Source organism: Orcinus orca, chromosome 20 (genome assembly GCF_937001465.1).
Source record: "Orcinus orca chromosome 20, mOrcOrc1.1, whole genome shotgun sequence".
Taxonomy (NCBI): domain Eukaryota; kingdom Metazoa; phylum Chordata; class Mammalia; order Artiodactyla; family Delphinidae; genus Orcinus; species Orcinus orca.
Window position 1 is genome coordinate 13,413,961 of NC_064578.1, and position 27,395 is coordinate 13,441,355.

Sequence of the window (27,395 nt, forward strand, 5' to 3'; positions counted from 1 at the left end):
CTCTCATTTTTTCATGCCTTAGAATGTGATTGATGGAGATCTCTGTGAGCAATTCAACTCCATGGAGCCCAACAAACAAAAGAATGTCTCTGAGGAACTGGACCGAACCCCACCTGAGGTGTCCAAGAAGCTTGAGGACATCCGGACTCGCTACGCCTTCTGAGCCCTTCCTTTTCCTATGGGGCTTGTCAGAGACCTTATTTCCCTCACCACCTGGTTCTGAATTCATGTGACAGAAGAAGGGTGGCTGTATAATTAAGACTTTGTAATATTGAAGCTAGTAGCTCTTCCCCATCCACTCTTCCCCTGGAGTGACTGGTTTCCCCTAAAATTGGCACTGAGATTTGCTACACTTCTCCTTGCCTGGTACATAATACATTGCCCCCAGGTTCCGGTGTGGAATACAGTGTCCCTTTTCCCAGAGCTTTCTCGCATTGATATTTTTGGCTCTGCTCTCTACTTTTGTATACACCCTTAATTTTTAACTGGTTATTCTGTAAATATAGTTTTGTATGATGTTATCTTTGTGGGAGGCGGGAGACAAGCTGAGATGGGGACCAGGTTGGCTATAGTACAACTCCGGAGTTCTGCCACCCTGGAACCTAACCAGAAATACAAACCTAGCTTTTAAGGTGGCTGGTGTCCATGTGTCTTTGCTGAGAATCTAGGTGGGAGATTGGAGCCCAAGTTGGAGCAGGAAGAGCTGAGTTTCCTCCTTCCAGTTACCAACTTGGACTTCTGGCACCCTGTGGCCTCATGCTCCCAGCTCTGTGATGGTTTTTGGCTTTCTCTAGTCTTTTCTACTATGCAGATGAAACTTGGGCTTGATAATAATTATATAGTCATCCATATCTCTTCCCATTGGATAGTGAGGAAGGGTGGCTGGTTTCTTCTTCCCTGTTTTAGCTCCCTTCTACTTTGAAGCCTTAGAGTGAAGGATTTGGCATGAATTCCAGCTGCCTAGTCTCTTAATAGATGCTCCTTTTACTTCCACAGCTCCTGAAATGATCATTTGCCATCTGTCTACTAGGAAGGATCAGTAAGTACAGAAGAACCTGCCCTTGGGAATAAAGTCAGTACATGTGGTCCCTTTTTAAAGGCACATGGGTAATGGGGTCGGGGGCGGGGAGGCCTGTCTTCAACAGACATCTTAGGTGGGCTCTGGAGGGCCTTTGGAGTATGTGGAGGCAGCAGCTGGAAGTGACCCAGTGTCAAATGTTCCAATTCACACTTGAGAATTCAGCCTTCCCACGTCAAACTGTATGGGAAGCCTTAATGTTCCAGGCAATCCGTCAGCTTCATTGAACATGGAGAGGCCTGAGTCATTTGTTTTCTGAGTACTTCACAGAGTAAAACCCTTTTTTGTTTGTGTGCTCAGCACTTCCATTGAACAGATTCTCTGGCAGGCACTGGGTTAGAGTCAGGAATGGAGGTGGTTAGATATAATCTTTGACCTCTAACAGCCCACATTCCAAGTGCAGAGAGGGTTCCTGATGCTATCCCTGGAACTGTGTATCTCTTTAATCACAGCTTGGTTTTGGATCAGTCAGTAGAGACCTGAGTTTTGCCAGGAATTGAATCCCTAAATGACACTTCATTTTCTCAGTTCATGGGTATACATAGTAGACAGTACTTCTGAATTACATTTGCATAGTTTGATTCCAGGGCTCATTTTTGCTGTGCCCCCCGCCCACTTGTTCCATTTAGCTTGTCAGATTGATTGTATGATGTTGATGTGCGGTAGTATGAGAAACTCAGCATAGATATTTGAGCAGTGGCTCCTTGTTCCTAGGCTCTCTCCTGAAATACTTCTTCCTACAGTAGTAGGGGGGTTATGTAAGAACGGAAAACTTGATCTCTGTATAGAATCAGGAATTGCCACCCTTTTTTTGTTTTTATTATGTAGACAGCAGTTTATTGTCCAACCCAGGGGAGGAAGACACCACGTCACTCAGGGATACTGCATGCGATCCATGCTAGACAACATGGGGGTTGCATTCAGGAGCCCAGTAAACAACTAGGGGCTTTGGGAGGCAGGCTTTGTAATATCAAGAGGGTGGAACTTCTCCTGTTCTTGTGGGAAGTTGTGATTGGCTTGTTTGAATAAACCCACAGACTGGCAAGGAGCTGAAACCTCCCCAGAGGTGGGCAGGACCTGTGCCTGGTCCTTTGGTACAGAGGATTGTTTAGCCAGGGAACCTCATTCATGAGAACAGAGTGGGGAGGGAAGCTTTGGCGATTAGGCCACTTGAAGCCCTTCTGATTTTATAGCATGAGATACTGGACCTTAATTTTAGATCTTACACCATAACTGGGAATGTGTGGTCATCTGATTATTGCTCCACTAGAGAGCTACTGGTAGGCCAGGCAAGGGTGAATTTCACATTGGATCATCATCTTGTGCTTCCAGTGTATTACAAGATTCTCTTCCATTCCTGGGGAAAATGATAACAAACTCAGTGGAATTGTCAGAGAAATATGGGTGTGTATTGGAAAATGTTATCTGATAGAGGACAGCAAATCATGAGCTTATATTCTGAGCATCGTGCTAAGCACAGTGAGAAATTCTCAAGGCTCGCTCAGCTGAACTTGACATTCTAGTAGGGGAGAGGAGGCTTATACATGTGAAATAATCAGCCAAATATGTTTATAGTAGAAAGAGAACTAGAATCAGGCAACGTGTCTGATCTGGTTGGGCCAAATAACAGCTGAGTGAATTTGGGCAAGCCATTAAAACTTCTGAGCCTTGGCTCCCCCAGCTGTAGAAAGTGAAAGGAGAGGTGTAATATACGCTGCACAGAAGTCCCTAAGTATGTAGCCCAACCTGACTTAAAACAGCATCTTAGTTCCTCAGAATCCCAACATTCATCAACAAGTCAGTGACCCTGTATCTCTTGGGAGTACAAATTGTGTTTGTATGTTTGTTTTATTTTTTTCCCCAAATTTTCCTCATCATGAAAATCATCCCTTAGGCCACTCAATAAAAAATACAGATTCCTAGGAGTCTCTCCCTTAAATCTGGAATGGAATTTGTAAATAAGTCTAGACATGAACTCACAGGCCTGAGTTCAGTCAAGTCTCTGCCCCTGATTAGATCCACGATTTTGGTCAGGCCAGTTGGCTTCTCGTGCATAACATGGAGATAAACAGGATTGATGTCACAATAAAATGAGAGCGTATACCTGAAACACCCAGCAGTCAGCCCAGCATGTTGTAGGTTCTTATCGATCCAAACCCCAGCCCTTAATATGTGGGGCTTGGATCAGCACAGTGAAGTCTTCCATTTTCCTTTAGGAGTCACCATGGATGCAGAGCTCCTTCCCTTCCCACCCCTCACACATCACAGTGATGTTCTCTTTTCCCCTTACATTGCTTTACTTTTGATGTGTCTGTTGACTTTGTCATGTTCTCTGTTGTGGCCAAATGGGTGCTGGATGAGATACAAGTTTTGAAGGATATACAGACAGCATTTCAGCTCCATAACTGAGGGGGCTTCTCTGGATTTGATTTCTCTGAATTCTCACAGCTGGAAAGGTTTTCTTTTCTCCAGTTTTATTGAGATATAATTGACATACATCATTGTATCTATTTAAGGTATACGTCATAATGGTTTGACATATATAGTTTAATTAAATCCATCATCTCAAATACAATAAAAAGAAAAAGCAAAAAAAGAAAAACTTTTCTTGTGAAGAGAACTCTTAGGATATTCTCTTACCAACTTTCATATATATCATACAGCAGTGTTAACTCTAGTCATCATGTACATTGCATTCCTAGTACTCATTTATCTTATGACTAGAAGTTTATATCTTGACCACTTTGCTCTGATGTCCTGTCCCCCCATTCTGCTCCCCACCCCTTCCCTCACAAATCTGATCTCTTTTTCTGTGAGTTTCCTTTTTTGGTTTTGTTTTTTTAGATTCTGTATATAAGTGACGTTATACAATAACTTGTCTTCTTCTGTCAGGCTTATTTCACTTAGCATAATGCTCTCAAGATTTATCCCGTCCTGCAAACACACACACACACACACACACACACACACAGACACCACATTTTCTTTATCCATTCATCTGTTGAAGAACACTTAGGTTGTTTCCATAACTTAGCTATTGTAAATAACGCTGCTATGAACATGGAAGTACACACGTTTCTTTGAGTTAGTGTTTTCATTTCCTTTGGCTACATTCTCAGAAGTGGAATTGCTCTGTCATGAGGTAGTTCTGTTTTTACGTTTCTGAGGATTGTCCATATTCTTTTCTGTAGTGGCTGTACCAGTTTACAATCCCACCAACACTGCACAAGGGTTCCCTTTTCCCCACATCCTCACCAGCATTTATCTCTCGTTTTCTTGGTGATGCCCATTCTAACAGGGGTGAGGTGATTTAGCTCACCTGAAGGACAGAGGACTTAGCTGTAGTTTGATTTGCATTTCCCTAATGACTAGTTTTGTTGAGCATCTTTTCATGTACCTGTTGGCCATTCATATATCTTCTTTGGAAAAGTGCCTGTTCAGGTCCTTTGCCCCATTTTTTAATTGGATTTTTTGTGTTTTGCTTTTGAGTTGTCTGAGTTCTTTATATTGTTGGATATTAACCCTTTATCAGATATATGGTTTGCAAATAATTTTTTCCATTCCATAGATTGTCTTTTTTACTTTGTTTCTTTTGCTGTGTGACTTTAGTCTAATGTAGTCCCACTCGTTTATTTTTTATTTTGTTGCTTGTGTTTTGTGTTTTAGGTGTATCCAGGAATTTTCACCATTGAGCTTTCTCGCATATCAGTGGGTTTGCTTGTTCTCTGCAAAACAGGGCGCTGACAAGTGGAATTTTAGGAGCACAGGCACAAGGAATTAGGCTTGAATATGTTGAGACCAGTTTTGTCTAGTTCATAGTTGTTGCTGTAGGACCTACAGAAAGTGTTTAATAAAATTTAGTGATTGGATACAGCTAAATTACAAATCCCATCTGTATAAGTGTTAAGGGGACCACGTCAACTCCTTTGGTTTAGTTGTGCAACCAGGTAAACAGAGAACTCTGTCCTGTTTTGCAAAACACATTAGAGGCTGCCGTAGAACTGAGAAGGAAGGCCACCCCACCAAGGCATTTGCTCTTGGTTATTAGGATTGCTCCCATTCTGCTGCTGTTAAATCTCTGCAATTTGGGTCTAAAAAAGTACTGAAAAGTTTTTAGCTGCCTCAACTTTTCCCTGACCTCACGAGTGGAGTTTCCACAGATGTTGTTTCATTTGGAAGATCTTTTGCTATGAATAGCATTCCTTTGGGGGAGGGGGGTTCAAGTTGGACTGTGGATGGAATGTTGGCTTTTGTTTTTTTTAATGCTAGCAAGACAGCTGCTGGGGCTGGGAAAGACTCTTGGGGTTCACTTACCTCATGGGGAGAGCTCTGGTCTCCAGAATCCATGCTGCTCCCATGACTGCAGCCTCTCTTGAGGTTATTAGTGGGAAGCCAGAAATGTTGGGAGAATTGTTCAAATGAATCAACCTGGCTTTCAGTTTTGTTTTTTTTTTAATTCCTAAATTCTGTTTCTATTCAAAATAGAAATGCCATGTGTTTGTGTGAATCATCCACTTGCTCATTTGAATATGGAATATTGTATGTGAATATTTTAAGTTTATTGCACCCTTAAAATATATTCAAGGGCTGTATCCAGATCTCTGGTGCTGAAGTCAAACCTTGTCCAAAAAAATAACAATGTAGGGATACGGATGACTGGGGTACATGGGTGACGATGTCTGGGGTGTATGGGTAGGGAAGAAACACCTCTGTGGTCAGTGGCTGATTTATATTTGGGGATCTGATAACCCACTGTGTGGGCCTTGTATGAAGTTTGAGTGAACTGAAATCAGTAGATACGGACTACACAGCACTCAAGAGAATCCCCTTCACCACTCTGCATTAGCATCACCAAGAGCTTTTCTATAGAAGCTTTGAAAGTCAACATCAAGAGATATGCCTAATACACTAGAAGATGGTGCTACGTTCATTTATTCCACCAATATTTACTGAGCACCTACTGTGTGTTACCTCCTTGAATATCTGCTCTACACCCAGGAGTTTTTGTAACTTGGCATGCTGTTTCTGTCCCTCTGAGTCTGGTGGTGACGTTGAGTCTGCCAGAGAGCCTGGTGACAAATTTCACAGGATCCTAAGGCCCATGTCTCTAGTTTTCTCAGATAAAACAGGCACAGCCTTGGGATTTCTGGGAAAAGTCAGAAGGTCCCAAGTATGAAAAATGAGGAGGTGGAGAGTAGACAGCCAAAGATTTTTGGTCAGGAAGCTAGGAAATCTGTTGCAGTGGCTTTTCTGTTCTCCAGATTACTCTGCTGGGGGTGTCTGGGCATCTGTATATTTCACAATCTGGTAATAATAATCAGACATGGAAATCACTAGGTGGTTTCCAGGAGAATGAGGGAACATTGCCTCTTGTTTAAAATGAAGCAAAAGAAAACACCAAGTTTATAGGAGACACAAGGATGGGAGACTCAACTGGACGTAGCTAAAGGCCCCTGTCAGCCCCAGCTCACCCTCTAACTCCAGCAGCTCTGTCAGCACCCAGTCAGGCTTGGCTGTAATCCCAGAGGCAAACCCACCCCAGTTCCCCGCCTCTGTCTATTAGAGTCTGGTCCTCAGATTTTTATCCCACAGGCCCACCCGGCAGAATATACCCTTTTCTAACTGCAAGCAAAATCTCAGGGAATGAGAGTTGCTTTTGATTAGGCCATTTGAGGAGAGTTTTTACAAGTTAATAATTTGGGGTCATGAGTAAATGTGTATAAGCTAGTGTGACATGTGATGGTGAAAAGTATTAGCATTTACTGTGAGTCATTAGGGGGTCTAGTGCTGTTAACAGGGCACACTGAGAAATCTCTTGCCTTTAAGGAGCTGATGCTGCAACTGGAGAAAGGCGACTTCACATAAAGCAATCAGAAACAAGATCCCATCTGCCAAATGCCAAGTAGGAGTGAAGTCCATAGAACACTGGATATGAAGTCACATGACCTGTGTTCACCAGTCTCTAAGCTTGGTCTCAGCTTCCTTTCTGTAAAATGGGAGAATAAGACCAACCTCTTGTTACTAGGGGACGTAGTAACAGCAAAGTGCTTTCCACTGAGCTTCCAGGGTGTCTGAGGAGGTGTGGCCACAGAACTTGGATCCAAAAGCGCTGGGAGAACTGGAGCCACTTCCATCTCGAATTGCAGCCCTATATGCGATGCTTTGAAAGAAAGGGGCATCATTCTAAGCCAAGAGGTCCCGGAGAGGGCACAGTGGAGTTTGTTCAGACTTCTGTGAGACCCCAGTGATATGCTGTGGCTGTACCCGCATCACCTCCACCCCACTTGCCCTCCCATGGGCTGCTTGACTACTATGAATCAGCTTGGTAGAAATACAGCAAGGCCTTGCTGACGGTGTGGCCGGTGTAGTCACGGCCTTGGGCACAGGGGTGGGAAATTAGCCATAGTACATTCCAGTGTGGGCATTATTGTCCTGCTGGCCAAACCAGGAATCTGGTTTTGTCAGTCCAACTGAGAAACCATTTCTTGGGAAACTTCTTGAACAACTACTTTTGCCAGGCATTGACATTCAGAATAAGATATGCTAACATCTTCTAGGCCAGCATTTCCCAAACCAGGTTCTGTGGAATCCTAGATGTTAATAAGGGACTCCTTAGTAAAGGATTCTGTGCTTACTTTCAGGGAAACATGCAAACTATCTTGGGTAGTTTGATGCTTTGAGCACAGCCCCTTCCCCTGTCCCTTGCTCTCTATTTGTCTGCTGGTGGGGGATCTAAAGGATTCCTTGAGGGAATTGCCTGGCTGTCCAGTGGTTAGGACTCGGCGCTTTCACTGTCGTGGCCCGGGTTCAGTCCCTGGTCAGGGAACTAAGATCCTGCAAGCCATGCAGTGCAGCTGAAAAAAAAAAAAAAAGGGTCCCTTGGGGAATTGGCCCACCCCTAAATATTCCAAATATAGTCTAAGTACATCAGGGAGCTTGTTAGAGATGGAGCTCCCCCTTAAGTTCCCACAGAACTGTGCTAGCAGAACCATTCTCAGCTCTCTGACGCAGGCAAAGTGAGAGTGTCCCTTGTCCTTGGAGATCGGGTTGAGCAAAGGATCTCTCTTTCATGTCATCAGGAACTCCCACAAGTGCTGTGCCAGATCACATATTACACCAGGACAGGCCAAGTCATGTAAGGAGGGAAGCCCTCTCGCTGTGTGATCTTGGGTTAGATACTTCATCTCTCTGGGCTCATGTCTCCATCTGTAGACTGGGTAATTGACTGGTCCTCAACACTGATGATATTTATCAAAGGCCTTTTCTCCATCTGATGTTTGTCCCCCTATGTACACATGCACTCCAGTCACTACCACATCACCCAGTTTTATTAAGTTTTGTAGAAGGGTTTTTGTTAGAGTAAACGTGTTCTGGAGAGGAGCTGGGGTAGCCCCTTAAAACGACCTAGCCTGCCTGGGATCCAAGACTTGGTTCTGCGGACTCCCACCATTAACTTGCCACCGTTAACTTGCCAGGCGCACTTGGTCAGAAGAGTTCCGGTCTGATCGTCTGGGTTTGTGGCCCCCTCCTACTCCATTCTCCAAGGCAGGCTGGGGCCACGTGGCCCTGCCCCGCCCTTGCTGGCTCCAGTTTCTGAGTCAGTTGCGGTGGCCTGCTTTCCCCGCCCTTCCCATCAGTCGGGAAGCCGGGATTGTGGGCTGGGGGAAGCCACAGCTTTTCCCACCTGGCACCCACTGCCCCCAGCTCCTAGGTACCTGTTCCAAGCCCTAGAAAACTGCATCCTGGTATGTGAACAGGTAAGAAAGGGGTCGATTTTCTCTCACATGGTTTTCTTTGCCTGACTTGACCACCCCAACTTAGCTGCTTCCTTCCTTCACAGATCACAGCAAGAGGGATTTGAGCTAGACTTGAAAAACACAGTCCCAGAAAGAAGCTCTTAAATATGTGTCAGAAAAGTGGTGTGAATTCTCTGCTCTGGGTTTCTTTTTTAAACCTTTGCTTTCATCAGCCTTGTAGGAAAAAAAATCCAAATAACCATAAAGCAAGTTGCTTCTCTCTGCGTTCCCTTCTGAGTTTTGTAATTCAACAAACCCACTTTCTTAAATGGCTGTCATGGGTTACTGGGGGTTGTTCCACTGGATATTGCTTTAGTTCCTTAGACCTTAATGTACTATGTGCATGAATTATGTACATGAATTACCTATCAAAAATTTATTTAAAATTCTTTAATGGAAAGGAAAAAATAGAATGGCATACATGAGCCTTCCTCATTCAGTTGGTATTCTGAAATTAAAATGAAGTGTTCTGCTTTTACACTTTGCATTTATTCTAATAAATGCACATAAACCAACTAACTGTGATTTTTAAAGTCCATGTGGTATCTGCCACGTTAACAAGCCCATTCCAGGATATGCAGCCTTTGTCCCTAAATTGTGAAATTAGATTGCTTCCAGGTGTTTTGCAATTAATAATTTGACTTTTATGGACAACTCTGTGGAAATAACTTTGTCTTTTAGATTTCTTTTTTTAATCTCTCCTTGGATTTTATTCTCCATCCAGAATAAATACTTGAGGTAAACCCAAGAACATTTATGTAGCTCAGCTTATGTTACACATGGTATTATGAGCTCACTCATAATACTTTTCAGGACCATGATGGCATGAGGGAGTGGGTGGGTAACTTGTATTCTCTGGATTTTTCAGGAAGTGGGATGGAGGCAGTCTAGCGCAGTGGTTGAGACTTGGCCTTTGAAGGCAGGCTAGCCTGGGTTTGTATGTGTAGCTGCCTGACCTTGAACTCTCACCTAATGACTTCAATTAGTTCACATGTAAAATACAGATTACAAAACTCCTTAGGGGTATAGGAAAGGCAGAGATAGTATTTGTAAAACAACATTGGTGCTTAATAAGCACCCCTGGAAGACTTTCGAACCTGGGGCTTTCTCTGGGCGATTTTAGAAGCTGGGTAGAGTTGAGAGTCATCTCAAGTGCCTTTTTTGACCCCTTCCCCTCTTCTAATTCAGCCACCTGTTAGAGGTTATTTGTTTTTTTTTGTTTTTTTTGTTTTAACTTGGGCCCCTGTCTGTGCTAAGGCTGGAGAACTGGGCATCAGGGAACTTGCAGTTTAGATCAGCCTCTTTCCAAAGGTCCCCCAGACTCAGCCACCTGCCATCAGATCTGGATGCCACCAGTCCCATCTCTTAGCCACCTTCCTCAAAGGGCAGGTTTAAGGGATCACTGGACAGAGTGGAGAATTCCTTGGAAGTCTGTGGACACACCTTTTGTTCCCCACTCTGGTAGTTTGCTAGGAGGCCACATGGAGGCACAATGGAGTACGCATAGGCTGGGTTCTAACCTGGCTGCACAAATTCCCAGCAGTAAAATGGGAATGTTAATACCTGTGCCATAGAATTACATGAGATAATATAGGTAAAGCAGCTGGCACTTAGGGGCCCATTACTGTGGAAGGTCAAGGCCATGTTCCAGAGCCTTTGAGAAAGTACCAGAATTAGCCACAAAAGACAGGCAGAAAACTCATGTTCATTGCCTCAGTCAATAAACATTTATCGGGCTGGCTGGTCATGGTGCTGGAAGCTAGGGAAAGATATTGGGTTGGCCAAAAAGTTTGCTCGGGTTTTTCCATACGAACTTAGCCAACCCAATATATAACACAGGCTCCCTGCTCTTGGTACAGGTGTACAGCCCATCCCAAGGGACAGAGGAGACTGACTGCAGCTGCCTGGGCACTTCAGGACAGCCCCCTCCTTAAGAAGGAAGAACAATCTGTTAGGCAGAGATGGGGAGGAAGCGAGAGTAGCAAGTGCTAAAGCCCAATGGCATTTGGGAAAGGGTGGGAAGTTCAGGAGGGCTGCAAAGGGAGATTAGAGGAAGTGGTGGGGACCAAATTCTGAAGAACCCTGAAAGTCAGGTGAGAATTTGGACTTCGTCTCAAGTATATAGGGATTTAAGTGGCTTTGGGGATGTCTGTTCTGGCAGCTTTGGGGGTAGAGGATGATGTTCGAGGCCTGGAATGCCCCCAGCCTTCCACCCCATTTCAGGGGCTTTGATGGTACCCAAGATAAATCATTGCAGAGAGTGGGATTCTCAAGACAGACTTGGCCTGGGGAAGCCTGGCCTGCAAGTTGGGGCCCAGGGTTCTGGGGTTCTGGTCCCAGATCTTCTATGATCAGACCCAGGGTCTCCTCTCCTGCCTCAGCTGAGAGTTCAGGGCAGTCAGGTTTCTTACAGCTCTTGCCTTTTGGAGGTCTGCAAAATGTCTCTGGAGACTGCATTCATCCTATTCCCCCACCCCTGCAACACTGTCCATGGTGGCTGTCCATGACCCAGCCTTGGCCTTGGGAGGAAGAGGCATCTTGTCTGAAGTGGACTGACCCCTTGAACCTGAGAGGCTCCATGGAAGTCCGAGAACTGTGGCCTCTAGCCCTGTGACAATCCCAGGGGGCTTCTGGGCTCCGACTCTCCTGCACGCTTGCCTGAGGGCCCTGTTCCACAGCTGGGGGATGGTGTGCCCTGGAATAGGGCTGTGGACATCCTGGGAACGTACCTCCCAAACTTCCCAGGGGCTGCTGGGAGTGTTCTGTCTGTGCATCTCAGCCAGGAAGGGGTCAATAGCCAACGCCTGGAGAACCAGCCAGAACTTTCCCCTTGGGTCGATCTCAGGTGACGAAGAGGTGGATGAGTGGGGATGTGGCTACAGTTAGCAACGTTGAGGTCAAGGTGAAGAATTTGAAAGGCCAAAGAGATGTGGACTTGCCACGTGGGCAGCTATTCAGAAAGGTCAGGCCCTGCTCTTCAAGCTTTCTGGGTGCCTGTTATCTGTCATAGCATGAGAATGTCCACATTCTGGCCCAGGACTCTTACCACATCCAAGCTCCCACTTCTGACTTTATCACCCACAGGTCTCCTCAATCTTCCCTTCCCAGCTGCCACATCTGCCTTTCCCTCTTTCCCAAGAGCTAGAACTTCCCTGCTTCTTTGTCTTCCTACTTTCTCAAATCATTAACATCTCTTCATATGCACTTTTTAACCATCTTAATCATTTTTTAGTGTATAGTTCAAAGGTATTAAAGTACATTTACATGGTTACAAAACAGATCTCCACAACTTTTTCATACTGTAAAACTGAAACTCTGCCCATTAAACAAAAACTCCCCCTTTCTCCCTCCAGACAGTCCCTGGCAACCACCGTTCTACTTTCTGTTTCTATGAATTTGACTAGTCTTAGGTACCTCACATAAATGGAATCATAGAGTATTTGTCTTTCTGTATCTGGCTTATTTCGCTTAGCATAATGTCCTCAAGGCTTATCTGTGTTGTAGCATGCATCAGAATTTCCTTTTTAAGGCTGAATAATATTCCCTTGTATATATACCACGTTTTGTTTATCCATTTATCTGTCAATGGACACTAGGGTTGTTCCATGTTTTAGCTGCTGTGACTAGTGCTGCTATGAACATGGGTACACAAATATCTCTTTAAGACCCTGCTTTCAATTTTTTGAGGTATATACCTGGAAATGGAATTGCTGGATCGTATGGTATTTCTGTTTTTAACTTTTAGGAACCTCCATACTATTTTTCATGGCACTTGCAGCATTTTACAATCCTACCACAAGTGCACAAGTGTTCCAGTGTCTCCATATCATTGCCAACACTTTTTATTATCTGGGTTTTTGGTAGTGGTCATCTTAATGGGTGTGAGGTGATATCTCACTGTGGTTTTTATTTGTGTTTTTCTGGAGATTAGTGATGGTGAGCATCTTTTCATTTAGCTGTTGACCATTTGTATGTCTTTGAAAAAATATCTACTCAAGTCCTTTGCCATTTTTTAATCAGCTTATTTGATTTTTTTGTTGTGAGTTGTAGGAGTTCATTATATATTCTGGATATTAACTCCATATCATATTTGCAAATACTTTCTTCCATTCCATAGGTTGCCTTTTCACTGTGTTGCTGTGTCCTTTAATGCACAAAAGTTTTCAGTTTTGATGTAGTGCCATTTGTCTATTTTTGCTTTTGTTGCCTGTGCTTTTGATATCATATCTATGCAGTCATTGCAAATCCAATGTCATGAAGCTTTTTACGTTTGTTTTCTTCTAGGAGTTTTATAGTTTTGGATCTTAAGCCTGTGTAAGCATTTAATAGCTTTATTGTTTTTATGATATGTGCTTATTATAAAAAATACCAACAATTCAGAAAAGCACAAGAAGAAGAGAAAATCTCAATCCCACTCCCCAAAGGGAACCACTCCCTAATAATATTTTACTGGGCAACTCTCCAGACAGTGCCTTACTTCATCACTCCTCAAACTGTAACCTGCACATGAATCACCTGAGGATTTTGTTAAATTCTCATTACAAAGGCCTGGGGTGGGCCCAAGACTCCACAAGCTCTTAAGTGATTCTACTGCTATTGATCAGGAAACCATACTTGGAGGAGCAGGGGTCTGTAAGTATACACGCACACAGCTCTATGTCCTATGGGATCATACTATACTTTTTTTTTTTTTTTACTATTTTTTTATTTATTTTATTTTTTTGGCTGTGTTGGGTCTTTGTTGCTGCACGTGGGCTTTCTCTAGTTGTGGCAAGTGGGGGCTACTCTTCATTGGGGTGTGCGGGCTTCCCATTGCGGTGGCTTCTCTTTGTTGTGGAGCATGGGCTCGAGGTGCATGGGCTTCAATAGTTGTGGCACGTGGGCTCAGTAGTTGTGGCTTGCAGGCTCTAGAGTGCAGGCTCAGTAGTTGTGGCGCATGGGCTTAGTTGCTCCGCGGCATGTGGGATCTTCCTGGACCAGAGCTCGAACCCATGTCTCCTGCATTGGCAGGCAGATTCTTTTCTTTTTAATTTTATTTATTTATTTATTATTTATTTATTTATGGCTGTGTTGGGTCTTCGTTGCTGCATGCGGGCTTTCTCTAGTTGCGGCGAGCGGGGGCCACTCTTCATTGCGGTGCGCGGGCTGCTTATTGCAGTGGCTTCCCTCATTGTGGAGCACGGGCTCTAGGCGCGTGGGCTTCAGTAGTTGCGGCAGGCGGGCTCAGTAGTTGTGGCTCACGGGCTCTAGAGCACAGGCTCAGTAGTTATGGCACACAAGCTTAGCTGCTCCGCGGCACGTGGGATCTTCCCGGGCCAGGGATCGAACCCGTGTCCCCTGCATTGGCAGGCGGATTCTCAACCACTGCGCCACTGGGGAAGCCCTCCATCATTGTTTATAGTGGCCCCGTATTATCCCATTGTATGGTCGGATGGTAATTCAGCTAGTTCCTATGGAAGAAGTTCAGGTGCTACCAAGTTATCACTGTTAGAAATAATGCATTCACAAACATCGTTGTCACCATGTCTTTGTTTACCTGAAGGAATTACTGTTATGGTGTTTATTTGTCTTTCTAGGAATCAGGCCAGAACTAACACATTCAAATGTATTAGTCCTCACAGTCACCTGGGGGACTGGACACTTAATCTCAAGGCTCTGCCAGCCCACCAATGGTGAGGGGCAGAGCAGTGTGGGATAGAGGTGGGACAAGTGTGGGGTAGGTGGAGGATCACATGGGCCTGGGAGGAGGCAGTGGTGGCCAGCACTGTCGGTGCCCACTCTTCAGCCAGGCAGTGTGTGTCTGGTGCTCATTTAATGTCCACAGCTCCCTGGTAGGTTTGACTTAGTCTCCCCCAGTTTACAGATGAAGAAACTGAGGTGCAGGGAGGACTGCTAGCTTCCCACAGTCACTCAGGCGTGATGAGGCAGTGCAGAGGACACGCCCGACCCTGCATAGGTTGCTGTTACCTCGTGTGCCCTGCCTCGTCTCCCAAGAGGCCCTATCCTGCGCTCCAGCCTCTGCAGAGCCCCGGTCTCACCGGATTCAAGAGTCTGCGGGCTGCCCTGCGCTGCCAGAGCTGTCCCTGCTTTCGTGCAAGATAATCCAAGCAGCTACCAGCCCGTCAGGCAGCTGTGGAGCGAGCCCCCGGCCCCTTCCCCTCTCCTGCCCTGAGAGCAGGGGACCAACTAGAGGATGCCTCCAGGCTGTCATCTCTGCAGGCCATGCAGGGTAAGGCCTTTGCTGAAACGATCCAGGGGCTGGGGTTAGTTTAGCACTCTGGGGCAGGGTTGGGGTATGTCCAAGGTCAACACCTCCTCCCTGGCCAGGGCTCCCTGGATGGAGCTCAGAGGATGTTGGAGGCTCCAGAGTGGTCACTGATCAGTTGGACTGCAGGGATTTGCAGGGATGGGAGCTGTTGAGAGCACTGGACAGGCTTAGACAGCCTGAACTTGAATCCAAGCTCTGCCACATGCTGCCTGTGAGACCTTGGGCAAGTCAGGGCACCTCTCCAGTCTCACTTTCCTCAGCTGTAAAATAGGAGTAAGCATAGGCTCTCCCTGTACCCTCTCATACCTATTAGGATGGCTGTTATGTAGAAAGAAAACAAAATAACAAGCATTGGCTGGGATATTGAGAAATTGGAACTCTTGTGCACTGTTGATGGGATTGTAAAATGGTACAATCCATTTCCATGATACTGTGGAAAACAGTTTGGCAATTCCTAAAAAAATTAAAACTAGAACTACCATATGACCCAGCAGTCCCACTTCTGGGTGTACACCCAAAAGAATTAAAAGTGGGGTCTCAAAGAGATATTAGTACACCCATGTTTGTAGCAGCATTATTTGCAATAGGCAGAAGGGTAGAAGCAACTAAAGTATCCAGTGACAGATGAATGGATAAACAATATGTATATGTGTATGTACACACACACACACACACACACACACACACACACACACACACACACACACACACACACACACACACACACACACACACACACACTCTGGAATATTATTCAGACTTAGGAAGGAAATTCCGATGCATGCTATGACGGATGAATCTTGAGGACGTTATGCTAGGCAAAATAAGCCAGACACAGAAAGACAAATTCTGTATGATCCCACTTATGTATGGTACCTAAGAGTAGTCAGATTGTAGAAATGGAAAGTAGAATGGTGGTTGCTGGGAGCCGGGGGTAGTTATTGTTCAATGGATTTAGAGTTTCAGTTTCGCAAGATGAAAATATTTCTGGAGATAGATGGTGGTGATGGTTGCAACAATGTAAATGTACTTAATACCACTGACATGTACACTTAGAAATGGTTAAGATTTTATGTTATATGTATATCAGTACAATTTTAAAACTTGGGGGAGAAAGTAGTATATGCCTCACAGGGGTTTTGTAAGAGTTGAGTGAGACAAGTGAATGTGAATTATTATTAATGTCAGATCTGGGAACATCCAAGACTTTTTTGCCTCATGGACCCAGGCATTGGAGGAGATTGTGTATCCCTGTGGGGAGCAGTTGCGCCATTCTGTATGAGATGCTCAGGATGGGGTTGAAGTCTCTCATCAGGGGAGACTTCCTGGAGGAATGACAGGCCCTGCTCAGAGGGTTCCTAGCATTTGTGGGATGGGTAGATTCCAGACATCGGAAAGTCCCTGGCAAAAAATCACTTCCACTAAGGGGCAGTTTGCAGGGAGGAGATTTTAGCTCCGCCTAGAGGACTTGTGACCAGAGCTGGCCGAATGTGGAACAGGCTGCCTCATGGAGTGGTGAGCTCCCCATTAGAGGAGGCATGTGAGGAGAGGCTGGGCAAGCTGTAGAGGAGACTCCTGCATGGAGTAGGGGTGGAGTCAGAGGGTTTCCTAGGCTCTGCGCCTCTCTAATGTGATCCAGTCGGCAAAGTTATATGTAACAGGCCTGTGTAAAGGTGGGACCCAAGTAAGAGGGAGGGGGCAGGCAGGTGAGAAGGCTTGCTGCCAGCCTTCCCCTAAACAACAGTAATAATAGTTGCTGCCATTTATTCTGGGTACACACTGTTAAATGCTAAACCGGCTTGATCTCAGATCCTCACCACAACCCTGTATGGTGGGTGCTACAGTCATCCCCATTTTACTCCTGGGAACTGAGGCCCAGGGGTTAAATCTCCTGCCCAAGGTCAGCCAGTAGGCAGTGAGATGGAATTTGAAACCAGGCGGTCTGGTGCTAGCCCACTCTGTTGGGTGGAAGTCTCCAAATCTGCCTCCGCAAGCTGCCTACTCCCTGCCACCCTGCCCCTGGCTGATAGTTCCTGGGTCCTGACACTCTCACAGGTAGGGATTTAGCAGCTGCCACCTACCCCTGTGAGTCCTCGGTGCCCCCCTCACTCTGACGGGTTTCTCTGCGGTGCCAGACCCCATCTGCTTGGGTCTCCAGGGTTCAAGGATAACACTGCAGACAACACTGGCCTTATTGGGAGCCAGGCTCCTTGTCACTCAATGTCCCCCTTCTTCTGTTTAACAGGACCCTCCTTGACAACTCTCTACAGGGCTCCAAGTCTTTCCCATAGCTGTTGAGTTCATTCTGCCTTTTTTGCAACTGAGTTTTTTCCAGCCCAGCTCTCTGGGTGCCAAGACCTTGTCCACATGATTCAATTTGTCCAAGTTCCCAGGCTAGCACCCGCAAGTCAATAAATGCTGTCCTTAATGGTGGCAATACGGTGGCCTCCTCTGTCTTTCGAATTACAGAGGAAGCCCTGGCAGGGACGGCGATTGAGCCAGAATGACCCAGTTAGTGGGGATGCCATTCACACCTTATGAAGATGCAGGGAGCTACCGTTTAAAGACATCTCCGTGCCAGGTAGGGTGCTAAGCTCTACGCGGGCACTATCTCACCAAATTCACACAGAGCCCAGGAGGTGAAGAACTGCAATTTTCCCATATTACAGATGAGGCAACTGAGACTTGGAGAGGTTAAGTCACATGTTCAGAAGCTCAGATCTTTCTTTCTCCCCATTGCTGCCTTGGAGGCTTTGCATTGGTAGCTGATCCGATAGCAGTAATATTAGTGCCACTTGCTGCTTAGTGGAGAAGTCGTACATCTAAGATTGCTGTCCGCCTCCCTCCTGGTACCCTCACTGCCACCCTGGGAGTGGGCCTGGGTAGTGCTATTTTGTGGATGAAGAAGGTGATTAGGGGCTTCCCATGGTCCCATAGTGGAAGGGGTACACCAGAGCAGGGTGGTGATCCTTCTGGCCCGCCTTGCTCTGCAGACCCCTTCCCACCTCCACTGCACTGGGTCTCAGGCTATGTAGCCCTCCTGCTTGTCTCTTTGGAGGGTCTGTCCCAGGCCCCAGTGAAGCAGCTCTGCACAGAGGCCAGCAGACCAGCTGGCCCAGCAGAGGCTGGGCTGGGGCCAGGTGCTTTCCAGTGTCTTCCTGCAGCTGGGAAACCTTTCTTGGATGACATCTCTGCAGAGGGTGCCCCCTGGTCCTACTTGCCCTGGTTCCCCTCCCAGCCAAGAGAAGACCACTCTTCTCCCTGTCCGTGGAAATCACATAGGCAACATAATTTTTGACTGTCAGGCTGCAGCAATGGAATTCTGGAACCTGGAAGCCTATAAGGCGTGACTGTTAACCCCAGAGGAGGAAGCTGAGGCTGGTTCAAAATCTGGGACTTAAACCCTGGGCTGTCTGCTGGCAAAGCCCGTAACATTGACTACATAATTTTTATTTTATAATTTTTAAGCTTTTAAAAAATAATTAGTGGGGGTTTTTTTAGGACAGTTTATCAATAGATTTACAGAAAGATTGAGGAGAAAGTATAAAGAGGTCCATATGGCCACCCTACCCCAGTCACACAGTGCCCCTTGTTATTAACATGTGTTATTAGTGTGGTAAGTTTGTTACAATTGATGAATAAATATTAATACATTATTATTAGTATATTAAAACATTATTAAAGTTCATAGTCTATATTAGGGTTCACTCTTGGTGTTGTACATTTATGGATTTTGACAAATGTATAATGAAATTGTGACAATGTCAGAATAGTTTCACTGCCCTACAAATCCTCTGTGTTATACCTATTCCTCCCTCCCTCCCTGCATCCTCTGACAACCACCAATCTTTCTGCCATCTCTGTAGTTTAGCCTTTTCCAAAATATCATACAGTTGGAATCACACAGTATGTAGCCTTTCCAGGTTGGTTTCTTATACTTAGAAATATGCATTTCCACTTCCTTCATATCTTTTTGTGGCTCGATAGCTCATTTCTTTGCAGTGCCTAATAATGTCCCATTGTATGGATGTACTATAGTTTATTCACTTATTAGGGGATATTTTGGTTGCTTCCAGCTTTTGGTGATTATTAATAAAGCTGCTATAAACGTATGTGTGCAGGTTTTTATGTGGACATAACATATGGTAAGGCTATGTTTAGCTTGTAAGAAACCACCAAACTGTCTTCCAAAGTGGCTGTACCATTTTGCATTTCCACCAACAATCAATGAGCGTTCCTGTTGCTCTACTTCTTGTCAGCATTTAGTAGTGTAAGTTTCTTGGATTTTAGCCACAAAGTAATAGGTGTATAGTGCTATCTCATTGTTGTTTTAAATGTAATTCCCTAGTGACATATGTTGTTGAGCATCTTTCATATGCTTATTTGCCATCCATATATCTTTTTGGTGAGGTGTCTGTTCAGATTCCTTGCCCACTTTTTAATTGGGTTCTTTTGTTTTTTCTTGTTGAGTTTGAAGAGTTTTTTGTATATTTTGGATACAAGTCCTTTATCAGGTCTTTCATAAATATTTTCATCTTCTTAGCTGTGTCTTTTGCAGAGCAAAAGTTTTAAATTTTAATAAAGTCTAACTTATCAATGTTTCCTTTTATGGATCGTGCTTTTAATGTACATAATAACTCATTACCAAACCCAAGGTTACCTGGATTTTCTCCTGTTATATTCTAGAAGTTTTATGCTTTTGCATTTTACATTTAGGTCTAAGATCCATTTTGAATTAATTTTTGTAAAAGGTATAAGGTCTGTGCCTAGATTCTTTTTTTTTTTTTTTTTTTTTTTGGTATGTGGGTGTCCACTCGTTCCAGTACCATTTGTTGAAAGGACTATCCTTTCTCCATTGAATTGTCTTTGCTCCTTTGTCAGAGATTAGTTACTTATATTTATGTGGGTCTACTTCTGGGCTCTCTATTCTGTTCCATGGGTCTATTGGTCTATTCTTTTGCCAGTACCACACTGTCTTGTTTACTGTAGCTTTATATAAGTCTTGAAGTCAGGTCGTATGTGTCCTCCAAATTTGTTCTTCAATATTGTGTTGGCCATTCTGGGTCTTTTACCTCTCCATATAAACTTTAGAATCAGTTTGTAGATATCCACAAAATAACTTGCTGGGATTTTGATTGAGATGACATTGAATCTATAGCTCAAGTTAGGGAGGACAAACATCTTAACAATATTGAGTCTTCCTATCCATGAACATGGAATATCTCGATTTATTTATGTCTTCCTTGATTTCTTTCATCACAGCTTTATAGTTTTGATCATGTAGATCTTCAACATATTTTGTTAGGTTTATATCAAAGTATTTCATTTTGGGGGTGCTAATGTAAGTGGTGTTGTGTTTTTATTTATTTATTTTATTTAATCTTTTGGCTGTGTTGGGTCTTCGTTGCTGCACGCAGGCTTTCTCTAGTTGTGGTGAGCGGGGGCTACTCTTCATTGCGGTGCATGGGATTCTTATTGCAGCGGCTTCTCTTGTTGTGGAGCACAGGCTCTAGGCGCGCGGACTTCAGTAGTTGCAGCACACAGGCTCAGTAGTTGTGGCTTGCAGGCTCTAGAGCGCAGGTTCAGTAGTTGTGGCGCACGGGCTTAGTTGCTCTGCGGCATCCTCCCTGACCAGGGCACGAACCCGTGTCCCCTGCATTGGCAGGCAGATTCTCAACCACTGCACCACCAGGGAAGTCGGGTGGTGTGTTTTTAATTTCAAGTAGATAATATATGTGCACAGTAAAAAAAAAAAATCAGGGACTTCTCTGGAGGTCCAGTGGTTAAGATTCCATGCTTCCACTGCAGGGGGCATGGATTTGATCCCTGGTCGGGGAACTAAGATCCCACGTGACACACCGTGCAGCTGGGAAAAATCAGAAAAAATCAAAAGATAAGATTGGTTTACAGTGAAAAGTAGCTTCCTCTCCGTATCCCATTCCTTAGGACTCTGTTTTCATCTGTCCAAATACAATCACTAGATTCTGTGGGTCCTTCTAGAGATTGAAATACATACTCAAGCTCATATTTATATTTATTATTCATTTGACAAACATCCATGAGCATTTACGATGGGCCAGGCACAGGAGATGGGGCAGAGAACAAAAGGAAGTCCTACTCTCATGGAGCTTACATTTGTTGCAGTTGGCATCACCAACTAGATCTCCACTCCTCACAAAAACTCTGCCCAGCAGGTATTATCCCTGTGGGAAGGGCTCAGGATTGAAGGAGGATTCTCTGGGGCCAACCAAATTCTCCAAGAGCTCAAGCAGAGAGGCTGGTCCTGCCAAGAGCTATGGATAAGGCTGCTCAAGGCCAGAAGAAGCAGGTTCTTGAAAGGAGGGCTTCTTGCTAAGGCAAATGGGTAGAGATGAGGAGGAGGTGAGGAGGCAGCTAAAGGAGGCTGCCAGCCCAGTCTGGAGCCAGATTCATATCAGATTAATGACTTGGAAGCCCTCCTATTCCCAGATGGCTGCATTTTAATTCCTTAGTTTTGTTTCCTCTCGGTTTCTTCTTAGACACATTCTTCTGGGGTCGAGTCTAACGTTGTTTGGATGACCTCAGGAGGAAAGGGATTTATCTATACTGTGAGTAACCCTGCCAGGGGAGTGATCAGGGTGTCTCCAGAGGTGCAGAGGGAACTGTGGTCATGAGAGGTTATGATGAAGAGCCGGGGAGAGGCAGTCAGCTGCTGGGATCAAGGTGTCTGAGTGGCAGATGTGGGCCAAGTTGGCTTTCCCACCTGGGTCTCCCTCCCAGGCTGGAGGTGACACTCTTAGACATGGCACTGGGCTCTCTGGCATCCCATTTCCCATGTCTGCCTTAGACACTGGAGCCAAGGGACGCCCTGCAGCCACATATATGCCACCCTCTACCCATCCCCCAGCCCAGCTAAAATTATTTGTGTCCATTTGCAGTGAGGGTGGAGCTGTTCTTATCTGTATGTGTCATACATGTAGTAATAATAGTTCACCACTGACCAGGCTGAGGGCCAATAACTGCAAATTTCGTTCCCATTTTATAGATGAGGAAACGGGAGCTCTGAAGCCAAATAACACTGCATTGCCTCCAGAGGGTCCCAGCACCCAGGGTGGCAGCACACACAGTTGGGGTCCTTCTCCCCAACTTGACACGTTTGTTAAGGCCTCACTCAGGCAGCTCAGGTGGTGCCTGATATTGACCCTCCTGGCTGAGCTGAGCCTTTTCCTCTCTCTTAGGTTCTTGGGTGGTTCTCTGGCTCCCACCTTCCCAAGTGGCACTGCTTTGGGCCATTTCTGATTATTTCCTAGGCGTCCACCTCTTAAAGTGGAGTTACCCCCTCACAAGGTTTAGCTAGTTTTATGGTTCTTGTTACAAATTGCCAGGTAGGACCGATCCAGAAAAATTGGAGTATTTTATCAGTGAGCATGTATCAGACATATGTGTCTCTTACCAAATACATCTCTTTAATTCCTAGAGGCAGAAAGGATTTACTTATATGGTGATTTACACTCTGTACAAATGTAAGCAATGTGTTCTTGAGCCCCTGCATCTGTTAGGTGTTACCAATTTTACTGAGTAGAGGATGATTCTTCACATAGCTGTACCTCCTGGGAATATACCAGGCAAATGCCCGGGTGGCTCCGGCCCTGAAGGGACAATTCTGTAAAGAGTCTAGGACTCCTTTCCATCTAGGCATGGCTCAAACTGCCTGGAAGAGCTGTCCCCCAGGCCCTGCCAGGCACATGAACATCCAGTAGAGACTCTAGAGGTCACCTTCCTTCACTGCAGGGCTTGGAGGAATGGTGGTTGTCCTGGCCTCCAGCTTCGGCCTCCAGCTCATCTTGCACATCAGTGTTCCCTGAGTGAGTGTGTTCACCAGGTCATTCCCCTGCTCACAACCTGTACTGGCTCCCTGCTGCCTGACACTCAAGAGCTGCTTGGCTTTCAAGGCCTTCTATAGTCCTGTGTTGGCCTGCCTGACCAAAGTAGACTCCCATGACACCCTGATGCCGCTTCTCGGCTCCAAGACAAGGGACCTTCTCTGCTGTCCCGAGCATTTGCCATGTGGGCCTCATCTCCACGCTTTGTTTACTTTCTCCCCACTTCTCCCTCCTCAGTGTCTTCTCTTGTCCCCATTTTCCAGCCTTCATCCTCTAGTTTAAGTCTCCTTCTCCTTGCCATGAAACCTACTTTGATCACATTGGCCAACTTTGATCCATCCCTGCTTCAAACACTTATTACATTTATCGTCCATAAAGACTAGCCTTGAACCATTCTGTATATGTTCTCTCAGCCTGCCTCCAAGACCGCCAACTAGCCTGTGATTTCCATAAGGGCAGAAAACTGAATCCCTGAGAGTCTAAGATGGTTCTGGGCATACTGCCTGCTTACTAGCCATTAATAGCGAGGCACTGTATATGGAAACATTCTGTAACTCTCAGACAAGACACCAAATGCAGTAGGGCTCTTAGTGTTGCCATATTCCACTGATTCACACCTTTCCCCCACTCCCCACATTTTAACATCTCTGAAATCAGGATCAATGGCAAATCACAATTTAACTGATAGATTTTTCCTCCTCTTTCTCAGTGTCACGTAAAATATTGGTGCATTTTACAATCCATTGTGCATTAGACTTGGTGAAATAAGGTGTTACTGGTTGATGAGAGAATCTGTTGATAGCTGTTTCTGGATTGGACCTGGGAAAAAGCATTTGGGAGAAATGAGGGAATTCTGGGAAAGATGAAGGGACACGGGATGAGGAGAGGATGCTGGGAAAAGTGGAGGATGCTGGGGGAGATGAGGGATGCTGGGAGAAGTGGGGAATGCTAGAAAAGGACGGGAGGGTACTCTATTGGGCCCAGAAGCTTCCTGAATCATTCTGAATTGATTCAGCTATTCCTTCGTTCCATAATCCTGTCCTCTGTGCATATGCTACTTCAGAGGCTGATTCACAGAGGCAACCTCTGGGTCCTGACTCTGAAGTTGCAGGGTGCTCAGGTTACCCTTCCAGCTCCAGATTCTTTTGGGCTCCATCCCATATGCTGGGCCTTCCTTGGCCTCACAGTCAGGCTCTTCCAGCTGCAAAAAGCTGCTGGGTGGGGGAATGTGGTCTCCTTTTGCCTTCAGTCTGCCTCAGACTGCTGATAATGTAGAGTTATCAGCAAGGGCTTTGGGGTCAGACATATTTAGATTTAATGCTTGCTGTCCCATTTGCTAGCTGTGTGAATTTTGGCAACTTGTAGACCTTTCTGAGCTTTACTTTCCTCATCTTTAAAATGAGGGTGAGGGAATTCCCTGGTGGTCCAGTGGTTAGGACTCCGTGCTTTCACTGCCGAGGGGGCGGGTCAGGGAACTAAGATCCTGCAAGCCACGTGGCACGGCCAAAAAAATTAAAAATAAATAAAATATGAGGGCTAGAATTAGAATTCTAATTCTGGTATTGATGTGTGTGTGTGGTGGGGGGGATTAAATGACATAAAGTGATTAACATTAGCTATTATGATGATGATGATGACGATCGTCATTGTTCCTTTAGTCCTTTTATTCAAGCTCAGGTAGCCCCAGCTTCCCATGGACACTGCCTACATTGTCAACCCAGATTTTATGGGCCCCAAACATCCCTGAAGCAGAGGCAGCACCACCTCCATGGCCATCCCCAGCCGTGACTGGGAGCTCTTGCTCTTTTTCCATCATTCTACTAGTTTTCACTGAGCACCTCCTGTGTGTCCACTGGGGGCTGTGCCGGGTGAACACCAGAGCTCTAGTTTCATTGGAAAAATAAGGCAAAATTCCATGGAAGGTTATGGCTAAAAACCAGTACAAAGAAAAATATAAGTGAGGTTCCTTTTCAACAGAATGGAAGATTTGATAGTTTTTTGGGGAAACTCTACAAAAACATCCAGAAACTTAGGATATAAAACAATCAGCACATTTTTTTATGCATAGCTGAGCTGCATGGGAATAAGGATAGCCCTGGGCAAGACAGTAAAGGAAGTTGGGAGGGAGTGAGGCTGCTTTGCCTTCCCTGAGTGCCCTTCACTGGTCTGGATATCCAGGGAAGTAGATCTGAATAGCCATAGGGACTAGAGCCAAAGTTTTGAGCCCACATGAAGCAGGGAGGTAGAAATAAGACCCCCACATACAGCTGGGACCCTTAAGGGTTTAAGCTTCTTTTAAGTGCAGTTAGGCCAGAAAAAATTCAACCTCTGGAAGAAGCAGAGAAGGAAGATTTTCTAACCTGGCCTGGGTCTGGTTTGAGAAGGGGAAGACCTCCTCTGAGAAATGTATAATCACACATCTGCCCTCTTTTGGATTTGGGATCAAATTTACACTGCTCATGTGATCCTAGAGTCTCTAGGCCAGGAAGTGATCATAAAAGCTACTCCTGGCTGGAAAATTCATAGAGAAAGAAAGTAGAATGGTTGCCAGGACCTGAGGGGAGGGGGATATAGGGAGTTGTTTAATGAATATAGAGTCTCTGTTTTGCAACATGAAGAGTCCTGGAGATTGACTGTACAACAAGATGAAAATATTTAGCACTCCTGAACTGTATACTTAAAAATGGCTGAGATAGTAAATTCTATGTTATGTATATTTTACCACAATTTTAAAAACACACACAAAAAACAAAAAAACCCAAAAAACTACTCCTACCTGGTACTCCTTGGAACACCTGGAAGAAGCAAAAGCAAAACCTTCAACCCAGCCTGCTCAGGCTGCCCACAGGATGCCTGTCAAACATGAACAGTCCAAATTAGAAATGCATGAGGAAGCCAGCCACCATGAGGGAGTCAGCAGCAAGATCAAGAAAGAAAGCAAGAGAATCAAACTTATGGTTACCAAAGGGGAAATGTGGGGGGGAAGTGATAAATTAGGAGATTGGGATTAACATATACACACTACTATATATAAAATAGATAGCTAATACGGACCTACCGTATAGCACAGGGAACTCTACTCAATATTCTGTAATGACCTATACGGGAAAAGAATCTGAAAAAGAATGGATATATATATGTATAACTGATTCACTTCTCTGTACATCTGAAACTAACACAATATTGTAAGTCAACTACACTCCAATAAAAATTAAAAAACAGCAAAAAGAAAAAAATCAAGGTGTTGGCAGGGTTGGCACCTTCTAAGGGCTGGATCTGTTCCAGGCTTCTCTCCTTGGCTTGTAGTTGTTCTTCTTTTTCCCATTTCTCTTCATAAAGTCTTTCCTCTGCATCTGCCTCTGTGTCCAATTTCTCCTTTTCAGAAGGATATTAGTCATACTGGGTTAGGGCTCACCCTTACCACCTCATTTTAACTTACCTCTGTAAAGACCCTGAAACCATGGTTAAATCCATTTCACCTGCCTTCACTAATCAAGGTTTTTTTTTAAGATTTGCAGGTCCTCCAAGGGGCATGTAGCCTAAACAATAAGATGTTTGCCCGAGTTGTTTTCTAGGAACTTGGAGTCAGCTGCGTCTAGATCAAGCTGAGTCGGTTAAGGACTGGCTAGGACCACCCGCCCTCCAGCTGGGCATGTGCAATGTACCCTCAGTGACCTCTTGAACATGCAGAGCTTAGGCCTGTGCAGAACCATGCACCTTTCTCCAATCACCTTTCCCCAATGGCCTTTCCCCATGCTCTCCTGTGCCTCAAACTGCCCTGCTTTGATATTTGTTATCCCATCAATACCCCCAAGCCCCTTGCCCTCGTGGACTTGAGGTTTGTTCTGAATCCTCTCTGGGCTGCCTTGCAAATAAACCCTCTCTTTGCTGCAAAGAAAAAAAAAAAAAGAAGATAAATGTCCCTGGATGTTTACTGTCAAACAAACAAACACCACACCACCACCACCAGAACTGGAAACAAAGTAAAAGTCCCTCAGGGAATATTATGCAGCCATTAAAAGGTTTGGAGGGGGAATTCCCTGGTGATCCAGTGGTTAGGGCTCAGTGTTTTCACTGCCAGGGGCCCAGGTGGGGGAACTAAGATCCTGAAAGACACATGGCACAGACAAAAAAAAAAAAAAAGATTTGAAGGGATTTTCCTGAAGAATTTTACTATTGAGTGAGAAAAGTAAGAAATAGAGACAGGTACTATTATGACCCCCTTTTTGCAAAGAAACTCCAAATAAAGCCAAACGACCCCAAACCCCACACTTGTATTCGGTGTATTTCTGTATAGATACATGAGCATGAAGAAGGTGGTGAAGGCTTCCCATCAGGGCTGCAGGTGAAGGAAGAGAAGAAGGAAAAAAAGAGAGGTTTTGGTGCAAATG

At 45.1% G+C, this 27,395-nt stretch overlaps 1 protein-coding gene across 2 annotated transcripts in view; it reads left to right on the forward strand.

Annotated features, from left to right (window-relative positions):
• The window catches only part of SF3B3 (splicing factor 3b subunit 3), a 73,909-nt gene extending 47,555 nt beyond the window's left edge, over nt 1-26,354 (forward strand). For both annotated transcript variants that reach the window (XM_004273248.4, XM_033434642.2), the window contains exon 26: nt 23-26,354. In XM_004273248.4, coding sequence (XP_004273296.1) covers nt 23-163 — 141 coding nt within the window. In that variant the 3' untranslated portion in view covers nt 164-26,354. The remainder of the gene's footprint in view (nt 1-22) is intronic.
• The last annotated feature ends 1,041 nt before the right edge of the window (nt 26,355-27,395 follow it).